A 20,200-nucleotide genomic window follows, 5' to 3' on the forward strand; every position below is an offset into this window, starting at 1 on the left:
AGTAAAAGAAAAACTAATAATGCATATCTTAATTGTTTTTTATAAATCAAAACATTTCTTAACTAAAAGCTAAAGAATAATTTTTCAAGATGGGACATTCATTCAAGAGATTGATATAAGTGATTAGGGATTAAAGTCAATATTAATTGGTTGAGCATATATTTTTTTTTTAAAAAAGTGAGAAGAAGAAAAAACACAATTAAGTTCTAGGAAAAGGGATTTACATGATATCAACCAATATAAAAGAGTTAATGAAAGAAAAATAATTTTTTCAAATAACTAAATTAACAATTGTAAATGAGTCATGATGAATTTTAAAGAGTGTATATATGTTAACCTTTCAATATATGTGGTGAAATAAAATGTATCACTATCTAATTTAAAAAAATATAACGAGATTGATTATAATTGTCATTAGATGACTATTAACATCTTCTTGAAGAATTAAATTGATAGCTATAAGTGAATTTGATTCACAAATAACACTATATTAGCCCATATTTCAGGCTAACTCCAAATTCTCGTGAATGTCATAAAATTTTGCACTAATATTAAAGGTATAGTCTTTTTGGTTAAAAATAAGATATAATAAATTTGATTCTAATAGATTAAAAAGAAATACATATTTTACTTGAATAATGAGAGATTTTTAATACAATAATATTATTTATATAATTAATAAATTCTTGAAATTAATTTTATCGATACTAAGGAATATCGAGCAAGGTTGGTGTTAAGAAAATCCAAATTTTTAATTAATAATTAAGTAAAATTGATTCTACGTATGTGAATCATAAATTTTTAAAAATATATCTATATTTGCATTTTAGAAATCATTTTATTTTATTATTTATTATGTATGAAACTAATTCTTGTAACTTTGTAAAATATTATAACTAAATATAAATAACTTTTAAAAGCATTAAAACTTCTTTTAAAACTAATTTACTAAATATTAAAAGAAGAAAGAATCTAGTACGTCTTGTTAAGTTGTACTCCTACTATTGTACTTTTCTAAAAGAACACGTAACTAAATTTTTTTAAAGTGTACTATTTAGAAGGAGAATTTAAAAACAAAAAAGAAACTGGAAGACGAACTTTTTATTTTTAAATAAAAGTTATACGATATTTATTATTAAAAAAGGTAAAATATTTAGACGTTAAATTTATGATAATTTATTATTTTATTAAAATGTTATCAAATAAAAAAATTATTTAAAATGAAGGCCAAGCTGAATTTTAGCAAACGTGTCTTGAGCAAACCCAGTTGTGACCCCACCAACCTAGATATTTAATACTATTAAATTATTTCTGACCAAATAAATTGACATAACCGTTAACTGGAAAAAACAAAATAAAAAAAAATGTGAAGACATGGTTATGCTTCGTTTGGCATTTCTACTCTCATTCATTCATTTCTGATTCTAATGCTCCAAATTGAGAATGGCGTCGTCTCTCTCTGCCTCGTTTCTCTGCACTCACTCTTTGCAATCCCCAACGTTGAAACCTCCCTCCAAGCCTCATTGCTTCGCGCGTCTTCGTCTTCCTGTTCCCTCCAAAGCTTCTTCCCGAAACAACAATGTCAACACTGATTCCGCTGAATCTCCGTCCCTCCAACCCTCTTCACCTAAACCGCCTTCTGATTCCCCTTCTTCTCTGCTTCGTCGTTTTAGGTACTCTTTGGTTTCCATTTCCTTGCGGAATTTTTTTTTTGGTATGGTTTGTTTTGCGTTTAATTTTGTAGTTGATTTTAAGAATTTAATTTAAATGAACGGTCATTCAATAATAGATTATCATGTATGATAAAACTATAAAAGTAAGTACTTTAAAATCCATATTTATATAGACAATAACTCAATAAGTGAAAGTTAAACTTTTTTTTTAATCTATTCATACTTAATTGTAATTTTTGAATGGGAAAAATACATTTTCGTCCCTTATATTCTTTATTATATTTAATTTAGTCTCACTTCAATTAATTGAATCAATTTAATCTCACATCTTTAAAATAGATCACAATGTTTAATTTTTCGTTTCCTCTGTTTAAATACTTAATGGATTTGACACATGTAATGCCACGTGTCATGATATCCAACCATGTGACATGACAGTATGACACGTGGTATGGCATGTGTCATATTAACGGAAGAGACGGAATATCAAACATTGAGATACATTTTAAAGATGTGAGACTAAATTGATTCAATTAATTAAAGTAGGATTAAATTGAATCTAATAAATAATATAAGGGACCAAAAATATATTTTTGACTTTTGCAATCTATGTTTTAAGATTTTGCTTATTCAACTCTTCAAATTGCACATTTTTTTCACTAAATTTTTAAAATTTCACATATTTTATCATTTCATTAATTAATTATTTGATATCATTAATTAACTACTAATATATCACGTTGACAACTGTGTTATATTGACTCTGGACATGACACATTATACCATGTCATCATTTGAATGTGGCGTCGACTATCAACAAGAACAATCAAGATGTGACATTATGTGTTAACATGCCACATCAATAGAATGTGCAATTTTGTATCTCTAATGTTGTCAAACGGTCAACATACTAGATGATAAAATGTATAAAATTTTGAAAGTTGGATAGCAAATGTGCAATTTGGGAAGCTACGTGACAAAATTTGTAAAATTGGGAAATCTAGGTGACAAAAAATGCAATTAATTTGTAAATTGGAGTTTTAAAGTTTTATTCTTGGGTTTTGAGCAGCAATGAGTGCCTTAAATGTGATGAATTGGTTGTCTATGCTTCGTTTTGAATTTTGAGTTCAATTTTATACGTTAAATGGATTTTGTATTGAATTAAGGGTATATTTGTGTATTTACAAATTGCGGTTTCAGAGTTTGACTATGAATGAATTGGATGGATGAAACTTTTTATGTATTTTTCTTCTATGCTTTGCTTAAATTTAATTTTATGCATGAATTGGATTCTGAAATTGATTCTAGTGTTTATGGATATCTATTTACTTTGAAATTTGTTTATTGGACCATTAACAGAAATGGATGGCTTAAATTTGATGAACTTGGGATGGAAATAGTGCTCATTGCACTGCCTGCTGCTTTGGCCTTGGCCGCTGATCCTATTGCCTCATTGATTGACACAGCCTTCGTTGGCCATATAGGTACTTAGTTTTAATTTAACTTGGGGAAGTTAGCTGGCTGCAGCTGCAGTTTTTTATTCTGAATTTGGAAGATAAGGTTCTGTTTGGTTAGATAAAATGTTTTTCTGTTTTCATTTTCAATTTTTACCATTAATTACAAATATACAAAATGCTACATTGTTTTTGACATTTTTTTTCTTCCGGTTTTAAAATATTCTCATGAGAAATGATGGAAACAATTAAAATGTTCTTTTCGTCATTTCTTTGAAAAACAGGAAATGAAGTTATAACAGTTTGTCAATATGTCTTTTTGTAATTACTACACAATGTTTTCTCAAACCAAACATGCCTTCTAATTGTGGCAGCAAGCGTCGCCTTTTCTCTGGTTCTGTTTGTTTTGACTTGTATTGATAAATGGTTGTTGTTGAAGAGAAAATTCCCCCTTAATCAGATTTCTCTGTACAGGGGCAGTTGAATTGGCTGCTGTTGGGGTTTCAGCTTCTGTGTTTAATCTAGTGTCAAAAGCATTCAATGTTCCTTTACTTAATATTACTACATCCTTTGTTGCGGAGGAGCAGGCACTGATGAGGAAGGAGGAAGAGTTTAGTCCAAGTGATGAAAATGGTACGTTTTTTCAACAAATGTATCGCAGTTTTAGTAGGATGTCTACATTTCCTAGACACAGTCATAGATTTTCTTGTTCAGATGTATCTACTGAGAGTTTTGATCTCATATGGGTGTTATCATGATTTCTCAGGAAAGTACCAAAGCAAGAAGCTTCTTCCTTCAGTTTCAACTTCTTTAGCACTTGCTGCAACTCTTGGAATTGCTGAAACTGTGGCGCTTACCCTTGGATCTGGCATTCTTATGAATATCATGGGTATACCTGCTGTATGTCAAACATTGCTAATTATTGATCCATACGTCATCTCATATAAGTGATATTAGGTTTCTTTATGTTATAATTTCTTCTGAATCTGCACTTTACTGGGCTAGGCAACCCCACCCGCTTGAAAGGAAAAAAAGGACATTAGTTATGAACACTAGAAGCACATTTATTAATTCAGGTTCAGTTTAGATCTAACTGTCTTTTGACAACCTCCTTGTGTGGCAAGATAACTTTATAGTCAAAACTCTATCTTAGTTGAAAGCAACATTGCAGGTTCAGCTAATATTTTGAACTCAAATATGAGGTTTTCTCACAAACTTGTAATTATTTTCTGATAAGTTTGTTTTATGTTGTATAATTGCAAATGATGTTTTTTCTTACTCTGTTATTTTATGCTGTCTAGTGGTGTATAATTTTAATGAATCATCACAAATGTTGGAAAATTTTATGTGTTCGGGATGGCTTTTATGTGTTCTGTAACAATTTGAAAAATTTTAAGCACCAATTATATTCTGTATTTGTAGCCTAACAGTTAACTATACATGATTCGAGTTTTGAGAAACATATCAACTATAAATATCTATATAAATGTACAATTTTCCTTTGCTTTCATCAGCTATCAGTTTTATGGTATGCATAGCAAAAATATTCATATCTCCTGGTATTTTGTTCCTTTTTCGTTGGTTTGGGGATTTTGAGAAGTTAAAAAGAAAAGCATTTTTTGGCTTCTCTTCATGGGTACTTAGTTTTATATAATTGGATTTTACTCGTATAATTTTGTTTGCATCATTTGTTCCATTTTATATGCTGTTCAGGATTCTCCAATGCGTGGACCTGCTGAGCAATTTCTTACATTGAGGGCTTTTGGAGCTCCAGCAATTGTGCTCGCATTAGCTGCACAAGGCACTTTTCGTGGATTTTTGGATACAAAGACACCTCTGTACGCTGTTGGCAAGTATTTCAGCAGTTTACTCTCTCTCTCTCTCTCTACTCATATGTGTTACGTACAATAGAAATTAATGACGAAATACTTTTGCCAACGGTACTGTCAATAATTTTAATTGGTAACAATTCTGAAGTTTGTTTTTTATAATGACACAGAGCTTAGAAATAGTTCAATTTTGACAAGAAATTAACACTTAAATATTCCTTTCTGAATAAAGAAAAGACAATTTGCATAATTTGAAATTTGAAATTACAAACAAGTATCCATTCACAGAGATGATCAATGATCAATATGTAATGGGGATTTCGTGATTGTCTTAATCACTCAAACTATCATCTATATATGTCCTTTATCTGCAGTTTATATTTTATGGAAAGATTCAAAAGACAATTCGCTTTTTGACTATTGGATCATTTAAACAATCTTAATTCATGAAATGCTGGAAAGGTGTCATGTTATAATAGAAAATTGTGATGTGGCAAAGAAAATAGCAATAGCATTATAAAGAAGACCGAGCAGATCCTCTAGCAATTTCTGTGAGTGTTTGCTTTCTAATTTATATCTATGATTTCCACAATGTTTTTTATATAAATTCTCACTGCAATTTGGATGTATGGCCTGTCATGACTGTTAACTTTATGATTTTACATGTTTATTCTTGCAAAATGCTCCATGCAACCCTGCTAGGGTTGATGTGTACGTGTGGAAAAATAGGAGCTTGCTTGATGTCTAGGTTTGCTAGATGTGTAAATAATGAAGGCTTGTCTTGGAATGTCAGGTGCGGGAAACTTTCTTAATGCCGTATTGGATCCGATATTAATATTTTTTCTTGGCCTTGGTGTTAGTGGTGCTGCAGTTGCTACTGTGATCTCTGAGTACGTCAATGATGTGGTAAACTTGGTATTATTTGTGCATTCTGCACATGTCCCGTATTTCATGTGATCTGTTTTCAACAGAATTCATCTTTGTGTTCACCAGATATTTAATAGCTTTCATTCTGCTATGGAAATTGAGTGGCGAAGTTCTACTAGTCCCTTCCGAATTTGATGGGAGAAAAATTTTCAGCTATTTGAAATCTGGTACGCACAATTAAGTTGAATTGTTGCTTTGGCTGTCCTTGCTCTTCCAGAAAAATTGGTAGTGATAATTAGATGATCATAGTTGATTGGAAAGATGATTGCTAGTCTCTGCAGTATGCCATTGAAATTTTCCTAGACAAGCTTCATCTTTGCATGATTGAGGAAAGCAAATTTAGCTTCGTCTGCACATGATTGTGGATAGGAAAATTAACCGAGTATCACAACAAAACAATACCATGTACTTAGCTTCGTCTGTTGATTTTATGCTTGAAGTTGTTTAATTTTTATTATTGATCTTGCATTTAACTCTGTCTTTTGCTTGAAACTCTCAAGGAGACTTAACTTGTTGATTCAAATTGGATTTTACTGTGTCTTGAACCAGCTATCCCAAACGCTTAAGTTGTTGAGGATACATTTTATAACAAGTAAAAGAAAAAATGCAATAGCCCTTTGGACTTGATGTGGGGACAGGCCCACCTACCTTTTGATGAAATTCAACTTTTTATTAGAACAAGGGTGGCAAGGATTGAACATGATAGAGGCTCTAATACAATGTACTGAACCAACTATCCCAAATGCTTAAATGGTTAGGTGAAGATACATAAGTGGTTGTTTTACATTTGTAGCACTGTTTAAGGACAAGTCAGTTAGAATGAGACTTTTCGCAAACTATTAAGGATATATTTTGTCCAACCACAATATTTCTTCAAGATCAAATTGTAGTTCATGATATAAAATATATCAAAGTTGAATTTATTTTTTATGAAACCTACTTTCTACATGCAGTTGTGTTTCTTAGAAGATCAAAGATGATTGATTGAATTAAAATATGTTATAATTTTATTGAACAATGTCCATTTTCAAAGGATGCTAAGATTACATTGCTTCTTAAAGATGAAGTTGGTCGCATATGTGAATTTGCCTATTAAATATGATTTTTATTAGCTTGAAAATGTTTATTTTGGTTAACAACTTTTATGACTTGACAGAATACATTATGAGTTAAAGAGCAAAGCAGATTGATGTTTACTTTTAACTATTGCATTTTGTAGGTGGTCTTCTTACTGCTAGGACTTTGGCTGTGTTTATAACTATAACACTGTCAACATCTGTGGCAGCTAAGCAGGGTCCTGTAGCTATGGCAGGTCATCAAATTTGCATGCAAGTTTGGTTGTCTATTTCTTTGATCACTGATGCTCTAGCGCTTGCTGGTCAGGTTGGATAATTCTATTGCATTGGACTAAAGTTGCATTTTTTTATACAAACCAAGGTTATACCAATTGAAATGATCAATACATATCTCATGGGCACTTCAGCTCATCCAGTTTCCAAATCACATGCTCAGAAGTATAGTATTTTATAATATGAAATGCATTATTGCGAACATTTGGGGCTTTCCCAAACCACGAAATCAAGCAAAGTGGGGGTGGGGGTTTCCTTTTTACTTGATAAGCTTGATACTTTTCCATTTCCCAAGATACTGAAATAGTATTAGTAAGAATAAAAAATTCCAATGTTGTACCATATCCTCCTCCATCTTGGCCGGAAAAGAAAACAGTTGACAAGGGTTGAAAGAATCGAATTTATATCATGCAGTCTACAGATGATATGAATTCTATTATTAGTGAAATTCATATTATTTGAAGATATGACATACACTTAACTGCTTCAAATTAGGTCTGAAATTTATTTGGCTGAAACTTACTCTGTCATGTTAAAATGCCATTTCTTTTACAGGCACTTCTGGCCAGTTGTTACTCCCTGAGAGATTATGAGCGAGCACGCCTTATTATATATAGAGTGATACAGGTTACTGGTTGTTAACATAAATTGCTTTCTTCTTTCCTTTATACCTTTTAGTGAGAATGGAACTTATACTGACCCAGAATTATTTTCTCCTACTGTCCTTTACATGTTAAACAGATTGGTTTAGGATTAGGAATCACTTTGTCTTTTACCTTATTCTTTGGGTTTGGAGCATTTTCTGGTTTATTTAGCACAGATTCTGAAGTTCTGGACGTTGCTCAGTCAGGTATACTGGTAAGAAATCGCTATCTTTTTTGTTTTTTTTTGCAGAAAAGTGCCTTTATTATCATTTTGTAGGCTTTATGCCATTACCTAGTTTACTTGGATTGACTTCAAGAATCAGGCACCCAGCCTGTGCAGAAGTGGGTCTGAGTGGCTAAGTCATGAGTACCAACTCCAAATTGAAATCCTTATGGTTGAAAGCATTATAATGAATTTACTAGGATAAGGAGTTGGCTTCAAGAAAGTAGAAGAATGCATTTCCACTAGATGTCTGTTTATATTGAATTTTCTTTTATTGTTCTTCCTCAAATGTGGAAGAATAGGTTGAAAGCTAATGTTGTTGGCCAGTATCAGAATTTTTATGCTTGATGGGAGTTCATTATATGCAGTTGAATTCTCCATTCTTCTGTGGAATATCTGAAATTTACTTACGTGTGCAGTTTGTTGCTGGATCTCAACCAGTGAATGCTTTGGCATTTGTTATAGATGGGATTTATTATGGGGTATCAGACTTCGGATATGCTGCTTACTCAATGGTAATTACGAAGTTCAATGATCGAAATATAGTTAGACATTCCATATGATTTTTTCTTCTTAACTCTTTCCGTTGTGTCCTTTTTTGTTTTGGCTTTTGTTATGGGTAGGTGCTAGTTGGACTAGTCTCTTCAACGTTCCTTCTGGTGGCTGCTCCAGCAGGACTTCCTGGAGTCTGGACAGGATTGTTCATCTTCATGGCTTTGCGTGTTCTAGCTGGAGTTTGGAGGTGAAGTATTTAATTCATTTTGCAGGTTATATTTGGGAAACGTCATGTTGGTGTATTATCAACCGTTGTCCTATTCATATTTAAATCCTAGCCCAAAGAACAATGACAAAATGATACAGGACACATTGGATGAATGTGATTTGTCATGAAGTCGCTTTGTTATTTTTCATTTCTTTGTTCTCTCCTATCTTGGTTTTTTATTGCTGAGGGATAGCGTACTCTATGGATAACACGAGCAACACAAATTTTAAAGATTTTTATTGAGTTAATATTTTTATTTTCTTAAGGTTGAGCAGCAAAACTGGGCCTTGGGATACAATCTGGTATACAGATGAAGCAGAAGATTGACTAACATGCATTCAACGTCATGTATTGAGTACTCAGAAGTTCCAACTTTCACATATCAGGTTAAAAAGCCATTTTCACGATGATCAGGACATGATTCTCAAGCGCTCTAATATGTGGACACTGACTCCCTGCAATTCAAGAGAATCCACTATCATTGCAGGACTATAGTAAATTATTAATGTTGAAGCAATTGCTGCAAACCAATTACCAAAATCTTGCTGGTACAAGTAGAGTTTGAATAGTCAATAGAATGAGGGAGAAAATTATTGAATTACCACCCTACAGCTTAGAGGCAAGTCATTTTGGCTTTTTTTTTTTTTTTTTTTTTCAAAATTTGTATTTATTAGGAAATTGTGCACAAGTTTGTATATTTTCATTGCTAAAGGTAGCTGCATTAGAGAATCAGGTACTCCGACTTACCAAGTTAGGAGTGTAGTATGTACACATCTTTTAATAGTCATTACATTAATAGTTATCATTAATCTTCAAGCAATTAACATTATTCACTCAGTAATTTTTAGTCTGGCATTTGCTGTTTTTACTTTTTCGACGAATGGTTTTGCTGTTTTGTTTGGTACATTGTGGAATGAAAAAGCTAAATAAAAACTAGCTATGTCACTACGTGATAGGAACGAAACTTGAGTCACATCCTAACGCTAACAAAACTCCATCAGGGGGATTAACGAAACTAAAATGGTTTTTGATAAGATTTTGAAACATGAATGGATTGTCTTGAAACAGCTATAGGAAAGAAAGAGAAACTTGACTCTAACCGCGATCTGCTGGTAGAATCAAAGTTATCAAAATGATGAAGCGTCATTCTGACCGTGACTTATCGGTAAAACTAACACTATCAAATTTTTATCCAAGAACAAAAGAAAAAATTCTCACATACATGTAGTAACTTTCCATTAAGCTCCACTAGGCATTAAAATCTCATAAACTCTCAATAATATTTATTTTTCATTTGGTAGCCTAAAAGACAAGAAAAGAACCATATGATTTATCTAATAAAATAAATAAAACAAAAATTACACAAAAATAAGAAAAAAGACTTGAATAACTTTTAAGCTCAAAAGCTAAGTAAATCATCCAAATAATGTCTAATCTACTGTAGTATCTTTAGTAACTGGTGTTAAACTGATTAGACTCTTCAATTTATTATTTTTAACTCTTTTTGTCTTTTTTCTTTTATTGGACATTCCTTCAATTGAAAATCGTATTTTAAAGTATTGGACTTTGATAGGTATTTGTTAGTTTTGTTGTTTATTTGTCTTTATTTATTAGTTATTTTTTATTAATCAACATTAGTGAGTTATTATCAAGTAAATAGTAATTATCACTTAAATTTTAAGTGGTCAATATAGTCATTAACGTTTCATTAAAGATAATTTTATCGTTTTTTTTTGGTATAGTTTTAATTAACGTATAAGTTCGACTGCATAAAAAAACTAAAACAAAAGAAACTGAGAACTAATCCCACCATTGTCTAAAGCAAAAAATAGTGCGTGATAAAAATGAAAATGTGCCGTTTTGTACCGAAAACTTTTAAAAAAATAAATATGCAGTTTAAGATATCAAATATTAATAATAACTTTATTTGCAAGTGGCAACAAAACTGTATGTGGGAATTCAGTTTTAGATTATATATACCATACGATAGCGATTGCATTTTTGCCAGTAATATGAATGGCGTAGTGAACATTTGGAGTGGTGTAATCATCATTATAGTACAACATTTATATTTTATAACAATATAAAATTCTTAGTACAAAGTCTCTATAGTGATTGAGATGTTGAAAAGAGAAGGGAAACATAGCCTTATTGAATCACCAAGGTGGGGAAAAAACATGGTGTAAGTAACCCCACCAAAGCCAAAAGCAAACACTGTAGGCCTTTAGAAATACTAAGATCCTATACGTGGAAAACACACATCAAGTAACTTCTTTTCTTCCAATAAGCCAAAATCATAATCAGGACGCAAGAAACTATAATCATAACCCACTTCCAACTCTGCAAACTGCATATTGTTCCGATGTTTGTGTAACTGTTGAGAAAGATCACATAACTTCCTACTATGCCCAGAACTGAATCCATGTAGTGAATTTCTGTTTGTATTATTGATGTTGTTCAAAGCCTCAACTTGGGACATACTTTCCATAGAAGGATGATTGGAATCCCCATCTATTTGTGCCTGATTCTTGTAATGAATACAATGTGCTCTCAGCTTACATTCCAAACCCTTAAGCTTAGTTTTCATCTCATCAAAATGTTCACTTCTATATTGCTCATTTGGTGTCATCTCCAAGCACTTGCTGTGACATAGTCCCAGGATTTCAGATATCACTTCCTCGGTGTTTTTCTTAGCAACACATGCTTCAGAATTTGGTCTTGGATTGCTATCTGGCACCATATCATGATTGCTGCAGCTCAACTCACACGATCTGAAACTTTCAACTGATTCACCTCTTGTTTCTTCACTCTTTACCAGAATCTCATGTTCAGCAGCATCGAAAGAGCTACAATAGTCATCTCTAATATCCATAGGCTCCTTCTGCAATTGATTACCCTCTTCACCTAAGTTTCTCACCACCTCCTCTAACTCTCTCCCAAATCCTTGAGACTTAACAACACTACTCAAACTCATAACCTTACATTCTTCACTTGTTTGATGTTCAAAGCCAGTTGTGACCATTTCCTTCAACTCCTCTATTGACTCATCAGCCACACAAGGCTTCTCTTCTGTTTCTTCCTCAAAATCACCAACCTCAGAAGCAGTTGGTGATTTCTGATCACAACCACTAGATGATAATGATGATCCATTAGATTCAGGAAAATTCAAACGGGCACAAGGGCCATACATGGCCTTAGCAGCCTCATCATAAGCAAGAGCAGCTTCATGTGCAGTGGAAAAAGTACCAAGCCAAAGCCTATTTGCCTTCTCACCCACAAGCTTCCCATTGATAGGTTCCCTAATCTCAGCAACCCATTTGCCCCAAATCCTCTGCCTCACACCTCTGAACTTGCAATCCGAGTTCTGAGGCCCTCCCTTCCCTCTCATGCACCCTTTTCTTGACCCTTTTGCAGGCACTTTGTGAATCACTTCCACCCCATTTTCTCTACACCCTAGTTGCTGCTTCCTGTTGTACTCCTTCCACTTTTCAAGAGTGTCCTCCACAGAATCACTCACTCCACTGCGTCTCTTCCGTGATTTCCTCTCCCTGCAAGCCAAAAATCAAAACTTTTCTCAACTTTCTACTTCCTTCAATACCCAACTTTTTTCAAAGAGTCACTTCTCTGAAAACACTTATAGGATTAAAAAAATAAAAAGTTTCATAAATTAAAACTAACTAATACAAGTTAGAAATAAAATTTTGATTAGAACATATATAAGCTTAGTTTAGTTTAAGAAGAAGCTCATTTTATTATTCCAAAAAACGTTTAGGGATAAGTTTACTTGTATTAGATACAAAATTATTTGTGGGGACATGTATTAGACATTTTCATTAGTTATGACTAAATTAAGTAGACATAAATAGAAACCTTCTTATTACAAGTCGAATTTTAGGGTCGAATTAAGCGCGTTCTTACCAACAAGATATTGATTACAAGAAGTAGCACAAGAAGAAGAATAAAAACCCGATAGAGTTTGAATGAAATGAAAGAGTAGAAAATAGAATGAACTGAGAAGAAAGCAACTGACCCAGAAACGTTATTATTAGTCTTCATGCGCATATGCTATTGAAGAAGCATGCAGTTTGGTTTGATTTGGTTCCTATGTTGTTGCCTGAGATGACTAGTTGCAATTTGTGTTGGGAAGGTTTAAGAGGGGTTTTGGATTTATTTATTTATTTTATAATTTATATTTTACATTTTGCGGCTGTTAGTTTGGGATTCGTATGTTGTAGTCACTACCAACGTCATGCTTGACTTGTTGTCTAAGAAAAAGTTGAAGTGTTCAATTCACATTGTAAGAGGGAAATGTGAATGTGAATGTGAATGGGGGGTTTCAGATACGGTTGGTGACGTGGCACCATTTCGGATGCTAATGGCATGGCTGATGAACAGCTAGGGGTGCGACACGTGGCGGCCTTTGTTTCATGGTGGCAACACCCAAAGAGCTTTCTTCATCACGAAGGGCTCCTTTTCTATTTGCCATTGCTTCTTGCAACACTTCATCTCAATTTTGTTGCCTTAAATATTCAAACAAAATAAAATTCAAAAAGGGAATTTTTCAAATTATGAAAATTGAAGAGTGAAAGTAATTATATTTTAATACAGTTAGGTTAGGTATAGTGTAAAAATTAAAATAAATTTAAGTCGATATTTAAACAGGAGTAATTTTTAAATTTATTTAATCTATTGATCCAACCTAATCCGATATTTTTTTTTGTTTGGATTGAATCTGGTTTATTGTTTGCATTTAATGTTCTTGGATTTCAATCCCGTCTCTTGAATTCGGGTATTGAAATTAATTAATTATGATAACTTTTATCGGAAAATGTTAATCAGTATTCCAAGGTTTGGGGAAAGCATGAGATTAATAAAGTTCTTGTTTTAGGTCTCTTTTAAAAAATTTATTTTTATATAATATTTATATAAATTTTTAAAATTTTATAATTTAATTTTTTTTATTTTAAAAGTTTACTGTATTTTAAAAGTTTACTGTAAAAAATATTTAATATATATATATATATATATATATATATATATTGAAAACCCATCTTTATAACATTTTATTTTTTTATTAAAAGATATTATTATTTATTTTTTAAAAATTACTTTAAGATTTGATTTAAATCTTATAACATGTGCCGGTTTTGAGTGCCTTGTGAGAGTTGCTTTTATTTGAGTTCTCTTAATATCTTTATTATTTTGACCTTTATATTTTCTTTTCATTTTATTCTTTGTCTTAATGAGATGATAAAAAAATAAGTCCTATCTTTCTTAATTAATAGAGAGCAAAATGAAATTCTAGTAATATTATAGATTAAGATAATAAAAAAAATGTGGTCAAAACAAGAAAACAACTTAGAAAGAGCATAATGAAAATAATAGTATACTGTAGAAATCAAAATGTTTTTTAAACCTTCAAATAAAAATTAAAAGTTTCAGTTACTATCAAAGTTACTCATGGAATATGAATAATATTTTAGAAAGTCATTTTCATATTATAACATTATCCATATCTTACAAGATAATATTAAAGAAATATATCATTTATAAATAAAAATTACTTAATGAATATTTTTATATAAAAAAATAAGAAATGGCGTTTTTTTATAACTTCTTTCTTAATAAGGGTAGGAAGTAGTGTTATATAAATTTGTATTCTATTTTTATTTGTTCAAAATTAATTTAAAAGGTGTCCTTTTATTGTTATTTATATAAAATAAAATAAATTACATAAGATTAAAATAAATAAATAATAAAAGTCATTGGATCCTAAGTAATCTTTCATAATTCAATGGAGACACTAGTATTGATACAATCCAGCAAGTTATGAGTTTTTTGAGCATGAAGTGATTTGAATAGGTAAGACAATCTAAATAATACATTACTATATACAAGTACTTATAAGAATAAATGTAATAACATAAGCAATATATTCAATGAAATCTTTATCATTAGTAACGAAAATTAGCCTACTAGAACATTCAAAATTAAATGAGACAACGCGTCATAGACATATACATATATAACATGAATATATGAGTAAGACACCTATATTAATATAGTCAATATATATATATATATATATATATATATATATGTATACAATAGTTCCAAAACCTAGTGTCGATCAAGCACGTATACAAGCTACACGCAGTAGCACTGCCATCAACAAAAGATTATGCCATTTGCCTACAACGACTCCTCCAATCTAGCCTTGATCTGCTTTCATGTCACGTATGATCATCGTAGTCTAAACTACCATAGAAAACTAGAAGGGTAAGCTAGAGTTCGAAAACATGTACATATAGAAAACAATCATATAATATACAACATCACATCATAACCATACATAAAAGCTACAACACTCCAAGAAAACATGTATCTCACCCAAATTATGTCACACAAGACATCAACAATGCATATGAACACACCTAAACACCCATCATATGCAACCATATCGACCAATGCGTTGTTATGCATTTACCTACAAAGATTTCCTAACAATATGAGCAGTTTAAGTGATTTCCATCCCACCGAACCAACCTAATCGTTCTCACATCCAAAGTGTTGGCTCGATCACAACAAAATGTGATATCAATCCCTCATTTGGTTTCTTGGGTCTCATCACTTACATTAGGAAAAGTTTGGTTCCACCGTTTGGAGTGGTACAGTTGGGTATACGCGTATCATGACCTTGACATGCATTACCAAGTCACATGGAGTTAGACCACTAATTATCCTCAAGGAATTACACAAATTTTTTAGGTACTTGGTGAAGGGTTATAGTCCTCAACCTCCTACCTTACTCAACCATTAACTAAAGACCTAGAAGAGACTCAATACACCCCAAAATCCACTCCAAGAGACACACATACTCAAAGAGGGTTTTCCAACAGTGGCCTACCCAAGCACCACTCCAAGATACCTATGTTCGATCTTCAGTTTTCAAAATAATTTATTATCCTCAAGTCCTAAGTTAATTAACATGCTTTAATGCCATATCACATTTTCAGCATCTACATCGCATTATACATCTACTATATTGTTGAGATTTCCGTTGAAACACTTTTGTTAATATTTGTAAATTCGTTTAATTCTATCAACGGTCTCAAACACGGCAAGTATACCGGCCGTTCAAGTAGTAAAAATATCGTATCCACAGGGATTAGAAGGTAATATAAGCATTTATTGACTATTCGTGACTAAAGAATAATTCCAATTTCATAGTTTGTGCAGTGAATTCAAAGTTGTGACTATTGGAATGAAAGCTGTAAATAAATATTGTTTTGTGAGTGGAAAAGGTAAGGAATGGTATTGTGGTATTGTGAGGTTGTGGGGGTCAGATTTCACCAAACGTAACACTAATGTATTCTTAATCTCTTGTTGAATTCATTGCTTAGTCAACCCATAAGTTTACTCAAACCTAATCCCTTAGAGAAAGAGCCTAGGTGCGGATATTGAATATCAATCCCTTGAGTACCCAATATCTACACCCGCATTACGGGCTAGGGTTTAAGACTACTAATGGGTCAAGCTCTATCCCTAGATACAATCACCACTAGGCATATGTTTCAGAACTAGTTTCAAGGGTTATTTTCCAATACCCATGGAACCTTAAATCATGCAAAGGGTGATCAATCCAAAGCAAGCATTAAGAATAGAAACAAACACAACAAAGAATAAAACAACATGTATATATATCATTAAAATCGTAAAGATTGCAATAGAGTACGTTGGTTACATCTAACCCCACAAAATGGGTGAAACCACTCAACAAAGAGGGCAAATACAAAATAGAGATGAAAGGAGGATGAAGAACCGAAGGAAAGATCCGCACACGGACGATCCCAAGCCTTGGGAATCCCTTCCGCAGCTCCTGGAGGCGCCCAATGTGAGAATGGAGAGAAAGATCCCCGAAAATGGCTTCAAATACGAGCCTGGGAGATCAGATTAGGGTTCCGCGCCCAGCGCACAATTCTTCGTGCCCGGCGCAAGTTCTTCCAGAGAAGTCAAGCACTCTCTGTCTCAACACAAGCCCGGCGCAATTCCTTTTGCGCCCGGCTTAATTCCTTTTGCGTCCGGCGCAATATAACTGGCAGAGATGAAATACTCTGTTTTTGTCACGCCCAGCGCAGGTTATATTGAGCCCGGCGCAGAACCTCTTCTCTGCTCCTTAGCTTCTTTGGTTTCCAATCCTAAGAGTCTTCAATCCTCAAGTCACTAGCTCAATACCTGCACAAAAAATAAGGTGTATTAAGGTATTGTTAGCTGAATTTGGGTTAGTTATATCTGCACACAAAATGAACCAAAAAGAGAACAATTATATTGCAATGGTTCAAAGGATGAGTGGAATTTGTTCAATAAGTCTCATCCAAAAAGAGGTAAACATTTTCAGCATCTACATCGCATTATACATCTACTATATACACCACATCCAATCAATTCATATAAAGATCAACAACAACATCGTTCACACATGGCATATCCATGCTCTATGAAATCATACATCATACAACCTACATATATTCAACATCTTCCAACACCATACAAACATCTACACTTGTCATATCCAATCAACATATGTAGAATAATCATCATACATCATATAATCATCTATATATGTTATATCCAATCAACATATATAGAACAATCCTCATACATCAAAAAAATTCACCTAAACACCAACATATATCATCTAGGCATCTTGGGCTTGGTGCAACTTACCTCGCACCTGGTGCCATCAAGGTAGGGAGTTTTCTGCCTTGTTCACACCCAACACTATCTAAATCAAGCTCAGCGTAATCAAGATGGAAATCCCCTAAGACCTCGCATCTGGCATGGAAAAACCTATGCTTGGCCTCATATCAAATAGAGAGTTTTTGCCTACTCATGCCCGACGTTGCCATACCGGTATCCAACATCATCTAGACAAAGAGCTCTGGCTTGGCCACGTTGGGCACAACTCAACCTTGAGTCTGACTTCACCAAGTCAAAGATCCCCCAAAGTTCTCACGCTCGACGCCATTTACACCACGCCTGACATCGTCCCAACTTAAGACGAGTCTCTCTTCACACATCCAATGCCACTAGTCCTACACTCAATGTGATCGAGACAGAAGTCTCTAGTTGAAACTATGTTTGGCACCATGAAGGTGCGCTTAGGGTCGCATAAGAAATCTATAAATGTAGACTTCAAAATTACCTTAATCCACCTGAAAAATAGGAAATCCACAACATGCAAAACATCCAATATTGCACATGCCTCATATATGACCCAAAATCAAGCTAAAATAACACATGCACTACAATTTGCATCAATCAACCAAAATCCACACCCATGAACTCAAACACCAAGAGCTCAACATTCATCAATCCCACCTCAGATTTCACTCAACAACTACATAATCAAGGCAATTTAAGCTCTTACAACTCAACAATCCATATTAAGGAATCTAGTATAGCTTTCCTTACCTCAATCTCTAAGCAACTAGAATCGAAAGAGAGGAAGGAGAAGGAAGAATCACTCTGAACCCAAAGAAGATGAGCTTTGCACAAGTCTCAACCCCTTTCAACTTCAAATCCAACACCCTCGACTACAAATCTCACACTCTAGAGGGGCCTAGAAGAAAGAAGGGTAGAAGAATCAGAGTTTATTTCTTTAGATCACTTTCTCTCTAAGGTCTCTAAGAATCATGAGCTTATGAAGCTCAATTCAAAATAGAACTTTGTATACATTCCCTTCTTAAGGTCAACTGGATCCTTAGCCAAAGATCCTCACACATACCCAACTTACCCTAAACCCTAAACAGTGTTATAATAAAATTCTAAATTTGTCAAGACAAATTTTAGTTGAAATGTTTAATTTCAAATTTTCGTAATGGTTTCCAAAAATCATAAATATCAGCTATATTATTTCTAAATACAACACAAATTTGCCTTCAAAATAGACTAATACAACTTGAACTTGTAATTTGTAAATATTAGATCGTTTTTTTTTTTAATTTTGTTGTCTATAAATATGATTCATGTAGTATTTCAAAGTTATAAAGAATTAATGTAATTAAGTAGACATGACTTTCATTAGTCAAACATTACTTTAATATATTTAAAAGAATCAATTCTAAGACACCAAATAAAACCTATATACCAAGAGTTAATTATATCTCAAAACTAGAATTTTTTATTCATAAAAATAGAATTCAATATAAAAAGGGTTATAATAATTCACACAAACAAGAGTCCTTACTCAAAATTATAATTTTAAATGCACTTCTTCAAAACACATAAATAAGTAAGTCGAAAAATTATAATTGAATATTGTATCATAATTATGTTATTTAAATAATTTGTTTAAATTTATTAAAATATAATTAATAGAAATATTTTAAATATTTGTTAAAAAATAATGCAATCAATAATTTTAATAAAAAATTATTAATTGCATTTTTTTAATAATAAAATAGTGTATGTTTAGAAAAAGAAAACATTATGACGCATGCACATGCGTCATTTTAGCTAAAAGTTCGCCCATATATCATTTTAAGAAGAATTGAATCTCTATAATGAAAATGAATGAATGATGCTATTTACGGAGCAGAAAATAAGATGAAGTTATTAATGAGTTTGGAGTAGCAAACAAACATTTGAATTTCTACTAAAAAAATGTTCCATTAATCTCAAGTAATTATTTTAAGACACCCTTGGTTCCACGATAACTCAGTTTTGATATTTAAAAACGTTACGATACTCTCACTTTACGTTAAGATGGAGTAATAATAATAATAATTATTATTATTAACTAAAATTTATTAAAAATTATAAATTTTAGTAGAACCACTTATTTAACAAGTTGCTTTCTTGATTTAGTAGATAATTTTATTAAAATTTATGATTTTTAAGAAATTTTAATCAATATTAAAGAGAATTTATAAGTTTCTTTGACTAACTTATAAGTTAATTTGATCAAAATAAATTTGTTTTTGTAAGAGATCTTATTTTAGGAACTTATATAAGCTAATTGAAGTATCTTATAACTTTAAACTCTTAATTTTTTATTTTCATTAATTTATTTAAATTTTTTATTTTTAATTTAGAAGCCCATTTTGTGCCATTTCATTCTCTCACTTTTATTAAAAAAAAAATTATTTTGTCATTTTGCATAACATATCATAAGCTTTTAACTTTTCAACTCCTAATTTATAACTTATAAGTTTTCAGCTAGATTAGACTATGTTCGATAAGAGTTTTTAATCTCATTCTTAAACATAAGAACTGTTTTTTAAAATTTTATCATTGTGGCATATTGTGTTGATGACACGGTGGAAGAACCATTTTA

At 32.1% G+C, this 20,200-nt stretch overlaps 2 protein-coding genes across 2 annotated transcripts; one reads left to right on the top strand and one right to left on the bottom strand.

Moving 5' to 3' along the window:
* The first annotated feature begins 1,353 nt into the window (after positions 1-1,353).
* Positions 1,354-9,703, top strand: LOC109802179 (MATE efflux family protein). The gene is made up of 13 exons (XM_020363418.3): positions 1,354-1,673; positions 3,033-3,157; positions 3,602-3,760; positions 3,894-4,027; positions 4,841-4,976; positions 5,750-5,846; positions 5,950-6,050; positions 7,103-7,266; positions 7,788-7,859; positions 7,974-8,090; positions 8,519-8,614; positions 8,723-8,841; positions 9,129-9,703. The coding sequence occupies exons 1-13, from the start codon at positions 1,444-1,446 to the stop codon at positions 9,187-9,189; spliced, it is 1,611 nt and encodes a 536-aa protein (XP_020219007.1). The 5' UTR covers positions 1,354-1,443; the 3' UTR covers positions 9,190-9,703.
* Positions 9,704-10,812: 1,109 nt separating this feature from the next.
* On the bottom strand, positions 10,813-13,050 carry LOC109802854 (uncharacterized). Its single transcript, XM_020364258.3, has 2 exons — positions 12,893-13,050; positions 10,813-12,410 (listed from the first exon to the last, which is right to left on the bottom strand). Exons 1-2 carry the CDS (start codon positions 12,922-12,924, stop codon positions 11,096-11,098), a joined length of 1,347 nt encoding a protein of 448 aa, XP_020219847.1. The 5' UTR covers positions 12,925-13,050; the 3' UTR covers positions 10,813-11,095.
* Between the last annotated feature and the right edge of the window lie 7,150 nt (positions 13,051-20,200).

Source organism: Cajanus cajan, chromosome 4 (genome assembly GCF_000230855.2).
Source record: "Cajanus cajan strain Asha chromosome 4, NIPB_CcT2T_4, whole genome shotgun sequence".
Taxonomy (NCBI): domain Eukaryota; kingdom Viridiplantae; phylum Streptophyta; class Magnoliopsida; order Fabales; family Fabaceae; genus Cajanus; species Cajanus cajan.